This window comes from Dermacentor variabilis, chromosome 3 (assembly GCF_050947875.1).
Source record: "Dermacentor variabilis isolate Ectoservices chromosome 3, ASM5094787v1, whole genome shotgun sequence".
NCBI lineage: Eukaryota > Metazoa > Arthropoda > Arachnida > Ixodida > Ixodidae > Dermacentor > Dermacentor variabilis.
Window position 1 is genome coordinate 29,212,098 of NC_134570.1, and position 12,154 is coordinate 29,224,251.

Genomic DNA, 12,154 nt, shown 5'->3' on the forward strand with positions numbered 1-12,154 from the left:
TTCTGAGACATAAGAGTATATTCTTTTATGAAAAGATACACAGTTTACTTGTATTGCCAGTGCGTAGCGCTCAAGAATTCGTTTGCAGCATCTTTGGCAATGCCAATGCAGGTATTATTAATCTATTTGATCCCTCGACAAATTCGATAAGGAGCCCCCCCCCTCCCCAACCAAATTTCTGGCTACGCCACTGACGTATACACGTGTATCAGACGGCGAAACACCTTCAAGGAGATATACGTGGGTTTTGCCCCGTGCCAGACGAGTCAGACATGGGCAATCTTTGGAAAAGCAGCAGCGCGTGCGTGTTTTGCGCACGTGGCGTATTGATAAGCACCGAGGGCACTGGGGTGTATTCACCAGTTCCGTGCAGGGCAGCAAAACCCTTACGGAGGTCCCACCTTTCAGCGAATCGGGAAAGAGAACTGCGACTGCGTTTCTTGGAATGAACGAAAGAAATCCGCCCCATTGCGCGCTGTTTATACGTCTGTGATCATTTCTGTCAACCGGATCCGCGCACTAGAGCTGACAGCGGCTGATTAACGGCTGATAAGGGCCAAGCCTTATGCACACTCGAAGTTGTCGGACCAACACCACTTTTCTAGGCGGCGTTGCTCGGACTCGTAGATATCACTGAGCTGCACGGGTTAGGTGAAGTGGAGAATGAGTGGCGACAAGTGGTCGACGCTGTCCTCCGACACTTATATAAGCCGACGCGGGGTGGCTGAGCGGCGATTGCACACCTAGCGCTGTCATCGCTCGGGAGTCCCGCTGTTCCTCGTCCGGCCCTCGGCAACATGGTTGGCGCGCTCGCACTGTGCTCCGCGGTCGCTCTGTTGGTGGGCGCGTGCGCCGCTCCTTCCCAAGAAGCGAGCTCTCCCCCCGCACAGGGACCTGGCGACATCGCGAGGCGCTTCGAGCAAATCGGTGAGTGATTACGCTGTTCGACGTCCCGAAAGCGCATGCACTCTGTCTTGTGAAAGAAGCCGTTTGTGAAGCGCTCAGGATTCGCTACCTGGGCTTCTCTTGACCTGCGCATCAATTTATTTACTCGCGCATTACTGCACCCCATCCCTCCCCCCTCCCATCGAAACGCGGCCGCAGATCTGCGACCTTGCTCTTTTGCGTAAATGTCCAAAAAAGGGGGAGGCGCGTCGTATCTGTCAAAAATAATAAGAACAACAGGGTTCGATTTTACGGCAGCCCTGTTGTATGGTTCTCATTTCACTCTGTAATTTCACTGCGTTCAAATAATTTGTGATAGCTCGTCCGGCTTTCAGATCAACCTCAACTCCTAGGTGGTGTCTTATAGAACGAAGGCTCCTTTTCTATTTTTCTACTCGCTTCAATTTGGTGCTAATGCATGCTTGCGATGGCTTGTGCTGTATTAGGAATATAGCATCTGCGAATGCGTAACGTTTTCTCTCAAGCTTCACTGTTTTAGTCGATCTATACTGGTAGGCGATTAACTTTGCTCAGAAACCGACCGTATTCTACAACAGAATATCCAAGACCACGCGCCACCTCTAGGCACACTTCTCAAGACGCCATTTCATTTGCGCGATTCTGTGACGGAGCCCCGTGATTTGTATCTTCTGTATTTTTTTGTTTTTTGTTTTTTACGTTATTGTTCTAAAACAGCATCTAATTCATGTTTCAGAGCAAGCATGTTTTCAAGAAGCTCAGATGACTGCAGAAGAGACATCGACAGTAAGTACAATATAGCCGGAAAACATTGTCTGCCTGTGTTTGGTCGATCGGACGGTCGGTCGGTTGTAGAACACCGTGTCCTTGCGTGCCGTATACAGTGCCTGTTCTTGAAGCTAGTCTAGCCAGTACGAGATGCTGTTGAATTAGGACGTTATAGAGCTTCATAGCTGCCTTTACAGATGTCCGCGAGGTTACAAATCATTCCACTACACTAGTACGATTGACAATCAGAACTTTGAAAAGAAATAATGAATCAACAGCGTCTGTGTCAACAAATTGGTTAACATTGCCAATTTATTTTATAGTGAGGAATTTGTGGCCGCGCTCTAGTAAAATGCATGCAACATAGAGCATCTATCTATCTATCTATCTATCTATCTGTCTGTCTGTCTGTCTGTCTGTCTGTCTGTCTGTCTGTCTGTCTGTCTGTCTGTCTGTCTGTCTGTCTGTCTGTCTGTCTGTCTGTCTGTCTGTCTGTCTGTCCGTCCGTCCGTCCGTCCGTCCGTCCAATCGGTACGCCGGCCACTGTGTAGGGTCATGGCAAATGAAGCACATTCTTACCTTGCAGGTAGTGGATGTCCGCAAGCGAGCCACGGAAGAAGTGGGATCGCACAACGTGGTGAGCATTCCTTTCACTTTTGAGATTGACGTCTCAAGGTCAGAATTACTACACTAGAGGTTTCTATATTCCTTTCACGTATACGCCGTATCAGCCGTACACGCTCCACACAGGAAGGAGGGCTACTCAAAAAAGAAGGAGATATAAGAGCTGCAAAGCTGCTGACCGATCAGGCAGACAGTTAAAGACGTTCGCTCATGGACGATACGCTCGCTAAGCCACTACTGCAATTTGACACATGGCGAGGGCCTCCACGTCTTTCTTTAAATAAACAAAGCCAAAAATGTAAACCCTGATCTTTGCATCCGCTTTGTCGGACGGAACGATGGAAATTTACCGGCCAATGGTTAAAACATCTTGGTGAAAAATCAGTTCGCTTCACTGCTCGCACAACTTTCAGTTTTTTCGCACGGACTGAGATGGCGTAGTATCGAGCGTTTTATCAAACCGGCGTTGAGATGTATCGCGGTTTGTTTCGTTTCCTTGTGGGACCCGGCGTATTCCCCAGGGAATTGAATTAATTTAGATTAGCATTACCTGTTTAGTTTATGCGCATTTTGGTAATTTAATTACTTTTTTTTTTGCTTGAATCCATTTTTCAGAACCAGCAGCTTGACTTCCTGGAGTACATTGTGAGTATATTATGCAGTAACATGTTTAGGCTAACTGAACTAACATAAATTTAGTCTTGGAAGTATACCTGCATTATGTACCATACAATGTTTTGTTCAATCATCATAATAATCTCGTAGAAACAGAGGAGTTCGACGGCAACTTCATTTAACGTCACACTTCTAAGTCGCGGAGGGGTTGGACAGTAAGCCGCACTTCGCTGTTGCCCTTTCATATAGAGGGTGGTTCAGCGAACACTTTCAAAAGTTTTTTTAAAAGATCGCCTGTGGCAGATAGCGCAATTCTAGTCCATAAGCTGGTCTACTCGGAGAGGCGGACAGATACAAACATTTCAATTTCATAATCGACTAATTAAAGAATTCACTAATTGCGTTTTAATAATATGGGCCTTATGGTCCATATTGCAGTTTACAAATTCCAGCCGTGGAGTTTGCAAGGCGGATCCACTTGGAACGAATTATTAGGATGACATCGGCTTCGAGATATCAATCGGAGAAATGCATTGGCTTTCCAGTTACTTTTGTGCTCCAGTGCATAAAACGGCATTTTTTAAAGAAATTAAGTGGAAGGACAGTGCATTTTTGCCGCAACTTTTATGGCGCATATGCCGTAAATGGTGTCATCCACACGATTTCTTTCAAGTGGATATGCCTAGCAGTCTCACCCGCTATAATTTGTAAATTGCAAAATGTGCCATAAGGGAATTAGTTAAAACGTAATTAGTTAATTATATCAATTAGTCGATTATGCATTTAGATTTTTTGCATATGTGCCTCTTCGGGTAACCAGCTCTTAAACTAGAATTGTGCTATCTGCCACAGCCAATTAAAAAAAAATTTGAAAGTGTACGCTGGAACACCTGTATAATAAATTACTCGTTGAAAAACATAACGTCGAAATAAATTTGTATTTCTTAAGGTCTATTTACTCAAATACCGATGCAGTCGCCAGTAACGCTTGTCTTTCAACTATAGTTATATATAACTTTAATAGGTTTCCGACAGTAAAACCGCACTCGGCATTTCGATCCTATGACATATTATGTTAATACGCGTATTTCAAGACGTAACACTTATTCGTTGATTTTGGGAGTAAGGAAATAACACTATTAGCACCAGTTACTGACGTTAACAAAGCAAGTTCATGCCCCCGCTCTCCTTGCGAATAATAGTTGCATTGAGTGTATAAGCAACGCTGGACAGGCTTGTTCTGATATATAGCGCGATCTTACAAAAGAAGCGCCCCTGTGGAAGCTTTCAGAGTGAGCTGGGCCGCTTGTCATATATACTCACGTGAATTTGCGAGTATAGCAGTATGATCGACCACCGAAGACTAACTGCTTACTAAGCATGCCCTACACAACTTAAAAGAACCGGTAGTTGGCAGTGGGGTGCGCTTAGTTCATTATATATCGTTGGAGGTTGGGTCTAGGTATAATTATACAGTTCTAGAGTATTGCTAGAGAGGGATTCTGCTTGCTTCCATGCACCTTCCATACAACTGCTTGTGACTGCTGCTGCATGCTGCGTAGCCGACGCATCATTAGCAGTGCAGGCCGTCTCTCCGCCTGAACAAACATTGCTGAGTAGTAGCAAAACCGGCTTTACATATGTAGGAGGTGGCCTCAGGCCCAATGGAGACAGATAATGCAGAATACAGCCATGGACATGTATTGGTGGGCACCTTTAAGAAAATCTAAATATCTATACTTCCCTTCACAAGATATGAAGACTACTGGGCAATGTCCGATGGCTTATGCGGCCTTTCAATGTCGAAAACGTCAAGAGAAACGGTCACGATTCGGCATGGCCAAGCGTCGGGAATGTGTGTAGCTTCTGCGCAAATGATACAACGTGAGAACCTGTTCTTCAGTAACGAAAAAGTGACGGGTCTCTAACCGGTCCCTAAAACCTGCCCAGCGCACTGATTAACTATATGTGCTTCTCTTGCCTCTCACAGGACCGCTACGCGCCCACCCCTGAAGTTGCCCGCGGCATCCGGTCCAAGTGGAATGCATTTACAGTCAGTATTTTATATATTTGTGTGTGTTCATGGCTGCAGTAGGTCATCCTCATCCGTTTTGCATGGATACGCTGCACATCACGCTGGGTTATTAATAAGCGAGTACTTCTTGTAATTACTGTTCACATATATATATATATATATATATATATATATATATATATATATATATATATACATGCATGCACTTCGAAACAGCCAACGCCCTTGTGTGTGTGTATAACTCACCACTGTATGCAGAGAGAACAAGGGGAAGGCGGGAGATGGAAATTCAAAACGATGAGCAAAACAAGAACAAGGTGAAAGCCGGAGCCAACGTTCCGACAAGTGGACTTGTCTTCTTCAAGTCTTCTTCTTCTTGTTTTCTTCTTTTTCTTGAAGAATACAAGTCCACTTGTCGATGCGTTGGCTCCTGCCTACGCCTTGTTCTCGTTTTGCTCACTGTTTGCAGGGTGTGAGTGTATGCGTTAGACAGCACAGTGAAAAAGCTTCCGCGTCGACGAACTCCATGGTGTAGAAACAACATAATATGTTTTGATCAGTATAGAACGCATTAGAAGACGTAAAAACATCACCTGCTTCCAAGCACCGACTTTTTCGGTTACCGCATACTAACCTTTCTTGCTCGTTTTTCAGGTGTGCGTTGGTCGCGAAGCTGCAAAACTGGTGTCCAGGTCATAATGCTTTCACCCCTGCTGCAAGACAACCACTTCCGAGTGGGCACTTGGGCCAGATTTTCGTAAATAAATTGTCTTATTTACTTATTCACTGGGTGTGTCATCAAGTGTCATATATATATATATATATATATATATATATATATATATATATATATATATATATATATATATATATATATATATATATAGAGAGAGAGAGAGAGAGAGATGGGGGGGAGAGAGAGAGACGTTGACCTTAACGAAGAAGCCGGAAATGTTTTTGCCTTGCTGACGGCCGGACATGCCACGCACCCACACACGCACGCATACACAGCGATGAGCTCCAGCCACAGCAGTGTCATTTCTTTATTTCACCAGTGATACAAAAACATTTGGAGGGCGCTTAAGATTCGCCTTTAAGAGTAGAAGGCGATAGCATTCAAATATCCCTGACTGCTTCTCGCGCTTCCCGGCGACTGCAGTTTATGCAGTCCTAATGTTTAGCGGGAAACGTTGGCAGCGAACACTATGCACGAAGCCGAGCTTTCTGGTAGAAACGCGGCCTCTTGCGTGGGCCGATGCCGGAGGTACCAAGTGCACAGGCACGCCTAAAAAAACAACATCATTTTCAGGTTTCTGTTACTGTTTCCCACTTTTATTATTTCAGTCTTGGAAGATTTAATATAAAAGGTACGCGCGGTCAGTGTATTCTTTCATGACATTTGTTTGTGGGATGTCATCCTCAAAATTCCGAGGAATAATTTTGTCAAGAATGTGAGACAAGGCATGAGCAACTTTAGTGATAGAATGGTGTGGCAATATAACCCACATATACCGCATGTCACATAGCCAGGCATGCGTATATACGAAAATTTTCGTTCGTAGGGACAACGACGCCGGACGCCTATACGGCCGGATTTTCAGCGACACACACACACACACACACACACACACACACACAAAGGAAATCGCAGTTCCGCCCGAAAGCCGAAGGATCGAGTGCAATAGCAAATTAGTAGATAGCTGTACGAAGTAAGTAGTTTTATCGGCCGGATGATAGAATGCGTAAGAGTGACTCAGCGAGGACGTATATAGAAAGAAATAGACACATGGAGACAGCACTGTCTTTGTGTGTCTGCTTCTTTCTACGTCCTTGTTCAGTCTCGCTTACACATCCTATCACGGATTCAAACCAACTAGCCCGCCAACGTGTTTTAACTAAATTACCTAGCACGGTGTCACGCGCGCACAGGTAAACATGAACACATCTCGCTCGATGTCAAAATTCTGGAGTGACGAATCGCGGCAGCGACAAGCTAATTCACCTTCGTGCATCTCTCGCTTCAACGAGAACGAAACGTCGAAAGCAGAGCGCACACGAAGCTACCGGCACTACGTGCACTCTGCAAACGGGGGAGGCGCGCACTTAAGCGGGGAAGAGGGGCGGGGTAGGTGTGTGTTGTTGCACGTCGTTTTTCGGCAGGTATTTCTAGTACACAGAAATTTCCGAAGGGAGGGTGGAAGGGGGGGGGGGGTGTCACGTGCTTGGTTCGCCCTTCTCCTGTGGCTACGCCCCTGCAGAAACACTATACCTCTTGCAATGTTCACTTCTCGACCAATCCACCTTCTTCCTTCTATTTAATCTATTATCTATCCCAACCCTCCCTCCACCCCCTAACGCCTACGAAAATACAGGCACGCGCGTACTAGCCTTTCCAACGCTGCCTTTTTGGCCATATTCCAGTAGTGGGGAAGAGCCCCATGATTCAATGGAAAATAACGAAAACTACTTCCACTTATTTCTTTACAAATATCTTACTCACTTTTTTTTTCTTTTAGTGTTTTAGTGCTCCCCATCGATTTTAACGCTATTGTACGCCCAGTCCAATTTTAAAGTCCGAGCCCCTTTAATGGGATCATGCACCGTAGTGGGTGAGTTGCCATAAGCTCGGTATAGGAGAACCGTTCCTGCCATCCACACGTCCCGGGTTTGCGGCAACATGGCTGGCGTGCTCAGGCTGTGCCCCGCGGTCGCTCTGCTGGTCGTTGCGTTCGCTGCGGGTTCCGAGCCAACGGGCTCCAACAAAAGCCTCCAGGCGCAAGTCGGTGAGCGCGTGCGGCCGTTAGGCTTAACTGTCCCGAGACGTGCACGTGGTCCTCAGTTCTTTGAGTCTGCATACGGGCGTCTTGTGCCACGCGTGATACACTGAATTTTTCGGCCACGTAACCACTGGTGATTCTTCAGAATTGTGGCTGTTTGGCCCTGTTGGCTCAACATACTGGCAAATTGTAGAACATAAGACTCAAAAGAGAAGAAAGCGCTCGTCTGTCGTCTCATTACTTCTGTCTGTCTGTGTTTTCCCGCGCAACAGTTTGCCGATACACTGACGATTCCGTGAAATTTTTGTGAATTATATACCTTTAATGTTATTAGCTTTAAAATTTTGAGTTATTCGCCTTAAAGGTTTTATATCGCCCTTAAATATGTGGAGAAAGTCCGACCGTCGCTCACCAATCGACGGCCACGAAAACGGGCGAAGGAGCCAAAGAAAGTAGCGGTGAACGAATATTCGAGGTTCCGAATACGAATCGAATACACTTACAGACTATTCGTATTCGTATTCGAAGAGAAACTATTCGATCCGTCCAGATATTCGAAACTAACCAAATATTTCGTAACAACAGACGGTTAAAGTCTAGTTACTCTTCTCCGTCTGCTAAACAAAGTTATGCGAGCTAGCTTTCGGTTTCATGCGGAAGCTTACATGAAAACCTCTGAATTTTTCTTGCAGTCTATCATCCCTCGTGTTGTCTGTCATCAATGTTTTCGCGTATCCACGCGGCCACCATGTAGTCGTTCATCACACGCCCCTGTAACTTTGCCACTACGGCCTTCAAAGAATCCTTCAAATAATTTCGAGCGCCTGTGGGCTCACTGTAGACCACTACACATTTGCCACCATGAAACAAATTTCCGAGTTCAGAGCGATTTAAGGGAGCACCGCAAATAGTTGAGAGAAAAACACTGTTAGCCGCTTTATTTTCTTTTCCAGTTTGAGAAATGTGTGCCAGGTACGTAGGGAAAGGGTAATAAGGGGTATCCTACAATGGATCACAACCACGTCATTGTATATCAGGTAACTGAGAAATCTACGGAGTACAAATGACTCTGCGGCAAGCATGAGAATGTAGTTTTTTTTTTCTTTTTTTTTTTTTTTTGCGCGCGCGCGCGTTCCACTGTAGTATGGCCCCGTATATGCCGCCGTGATCCTATATTCTAAGAAATTGAACGAGTCCTATTTTTAAATTCAGAAATGAGGTATTCACTTTGTTTCACAAATTTTCGCTGTTTGCACATTCCTCTTCTTTCGACTAAGGTTCTACTCAAATTGAGGACGACGCAACGAGCTATGGAAAGAAGAATGATGGGTGTAACGTTAAGGGATAAGAAAAGAGCAGATTGGGTGAGGGAACAAACGCGAGTTAATGACATCTTAGTTGAAATCAAGAAAAAGAAATGGGCATGGGCAGGACATGTATGAGGAGGGAAGATAACCGATGGTCATTAAGGGTTACGGACTGGATTCCAAGGGAAGGGAAGCGTAGCAGGGCGCGGCAGAAAGTTAGGTGGGCGGATGAGATTAAGAAGTTTGCAGGGACGACATGGCTACAATTAGTACATGACCGAGGTTGTTGGAGAAGTATGGGAGAGGCCTTTGCCCTGCAGTGGGCGTAACGAGGCTGATGATGGTGATGACATTCCTCTTTTTTTAGCGTCCTGTTCCATCGTTCATGTTCCAGCGGGCTGGCCAGATGGAGAAGGATGGTGGGGTTGGGGAACTATAAGTTACTATATTCGTGTGCGCAACCCTGTGAATATATTTTAGAACAGAAAATAGGAGATCGCAGCTACATTTCCCTATAGCAGTTCTGCCCTTCAAAAACTAGGTGCGCTGCTATTCTTTCAGTGTTAACATTTTCTTATGACACGCATGTCGTTTTTTCCTCGCTATTTTTTTTTTCTCTCGGAGTACCGCTGTTTCACACTTAAATTCCACTTTCTTTGCTTGTTGCTCCATAATTTGCATGCGTAGCTAACGAATGCTGAAATTGGCCGTTTCAGAGAAAAAATGTTTCCAGAAAGTTGGCATGACCCCGGAAGAAATTAGCACCGTAAGTGTAGTTTAAGCATGTACTTTCCTTTTTTAATTCTTTTTAATTATTTTCTGCAACCCAGCTTATAAAACACAGATAGGTTGATCAAATTACTGTGGACTATGCGCGTGTGTGCGCGTCACGTTTATTCAATATCACTTTTAATAAAGTTTTGTATACTGCTGTTTTCTTCGTTTTTTTTTTCTCAATTAGTGAACACAACGTGCAATCTGGAAGAGATTGCTTACCTTAAGAATACCACTGTGCACGCGCGTGCTATTGATGACACATTTAAGTCATTGTTCTCTCTGCAGATAGAAGACGTCATGAAACGGCTCGATGAAGCAAGGGACACATCAAAAAAGGTATATTTACTGTTTCTCCGCGCGAAAGAATATGCATTATCGGTGAGAGTGATACCTATCTGCGCGCATTTCGACTTTCTGCTGAAACTCAATTGAATATCATGCATTATACTTGCAAGGGCACACGAATGCAAGGGTAACAGAAGGCAGGCGCAAAAACAGGCGCATTCACATTGACGCGAACGAAGGACGATAGCAACACACACTAACACACTATGCCGCAGAAATGTTTATATAGTAGAGGGCAACCGTAGGCTATCACGCGTCGTCACGTTATTATACTGCACGCGAGCTTTCAAGGAAATATTTTCGCGTCTCTATGAGGTTAAAGGGACGCTAAAGCGCAACAGTGTATTTTGAGAGTGGTACATTATTCTTCCAAAATTCAAGTTCCATCCATTTGGCGGAAAGATGGTCGATTGCTAAAGGCCATATCGCAACGAAATTTCACTTTAGCTAAATCGGTCATAACATATAAAGGAGTGTATGTATGCTATTCAAGACAAGCTGCAAGGATTCAGGGCTGGTAATTGCCCAAGTTTCTTATCACAGCCTCTAAATAGCGCTATAAACAGCCGACGCGTCTGCCTGGTGGTTCTGCGGCGGCGACGCACATCCATGCAGCACTTCGATCCCGAGATTTTCAGCGCGGATGTAGTAGAGCGTCTGAAAAAAAAAAGAAAAAAAACTCGGGTACAACGACAAAAAGCTCTTACGACAGACTTGTTCGTAAGAGAAAATTTCAGTCAATCCTGATGGTAAACATACCATTAGCGAAGGTGCCGAGCCAATGGCAGGGAATGCTTATAAACGAACGAAAGGTTTTGCGAATTCGGTCCCAGGCCATTATAGGACTTCCAAACTGCGTAAAAGAACAGCCTGACAGCGTCACTGTCTTTCATGTACGAGTTTCTCGACTTTGCATACATCTGCGTTTCTCACTCTTTCTTTTTTTTTTTTTTTAATCTTGTCCCAGAACCTCAGCGCCGCCAGCTATACGTGTGGTGTTGTCTCAAATATGGGCCATTTTCGTGCAGGAGTATATAGTGCTCAAAACCAGCTAGCTCTAGCGCTAGGTTATTTCGGAATGCAGCGCAGTATAGTTCTCAACCGGCGAAACAATTAACTCCAGACCCGAATAGAGGCTGCCGAATGCCGTGACGTCACAATGAGCCGGTGCGCGAGTATACTGCGGCCCGGTGTCGCCAGTCGGTCGTCTTTTGCTTTCACGTCCTTTCTGACAGCTTGCTCTCACATTAAACGTGGCCGTTTAGCTATTGTGAAAACGTACAACCTAATATAATAGTACAATGTTTAGTGTCTCCGTCAAGTTTTGCTACGTTGATAAGTATACGCAGTAAATTTGTAGGTATGTCGACAACGCTTTGTACACTCGTTCCCTCGTCCGGTTTCTATTTAATATTTTTTTTTCTTTGCGCTACCTGTTAGGCCAGCCGTGTACTCGTGCAAGCTGATCGCCCTAAACGCTGTCCTTATGCAATGGAGAAGGGTGGGGTTCAGCGTTGGTGCTGCGTGTCGCACCCATTGTTGCCTGTGCATGCACGCTTTGGCTATTCTTCCGGCTGTGTTGATTGGTATTGCTATGAAGTTTGGACAGATATGTATTAACCACAAAAAGCGCCTTGCGCTTTACATATTTCTTTTGTTTGTGCCTGTTATATACAAACTGTAAACACATGCAATTCACATCAATTTGTTCTCTTCATCTTTTAGTTCCAAGTCTAAATAAGGTTTTTTTTTTATATAGAATAAAGAACTCGACTTCCTGGACTACGTGGTAAGTGTTTTGTGCAGAGTTTGCATGATGTGCAAGCGAACGAATGTGACAAGGGGCATCTTGCTGAGACAGTTCCCTGCTTCGACAGCACTTAGTGATCTTTGTTGAATAAGACAACGCGTTGCCATAGTAATAAAATTTCCTTGGGAACTGACCTTTTTCTTTATAAATTTTACTAATTTCATCAAATAGT

At 44.7% G+C, this 12,154-nt stretch overlaps 1 protein-coding gene across 1 annotated transcript; it reads left to right on the forward strand.

The window, feature by feature from the left end:
* The first annotated feature begins 667 nt into the window (after window positions 1–667).
* Window positions 668–5,752, forward strand: LOC142575339 (uncharacterized). The gene is made up of 6 exons (XM_075684608.1): window positions 668–927; window positions 1,661–1,710; window positions 2,279–2,329; window positions 2,932–2,961; window positions 4,922–4,984; window positions 5,621–5,752. The coding sequence occupies exons 1-6, from the start codon at window positions 798–800 to the stop codon at window positions 5,663–5,665; spliced, it is 369 nt and encodes a 122-aa protein (XP_075540723.1). The 5' UTR covers window positions 668–797; the 3' UTR covers window positions 5,666–5,752.
* Window positions 5,753–12,154: the final 6,402 nt, after the last annotated feature.

Bases quoted from the DNA above. Each gene is read 5' to 3' on its own strand.
- LOC142575339 (XM_075684608.1), top strand. From the start codon at position 798: ATGGTTGGCGCGCTCGCACTGTGCTCCGCGGTCGCTCTGTTGGTGGGC. The intron at 2,330-2,931 runs GTGAGCATTCCT...TCCATTTTTCAG, and splicing joins AAGTGGGATCGCACAACGTG to AACCAGCAGCTTGACTTCCT. The intron at 2,962-4,921 runs GTGAGTATATTA...TGCCTCTCACAG, and splicing joins TTGACTTCCTGGAGTACATT to GACCGCTACGCGCCCACCCC.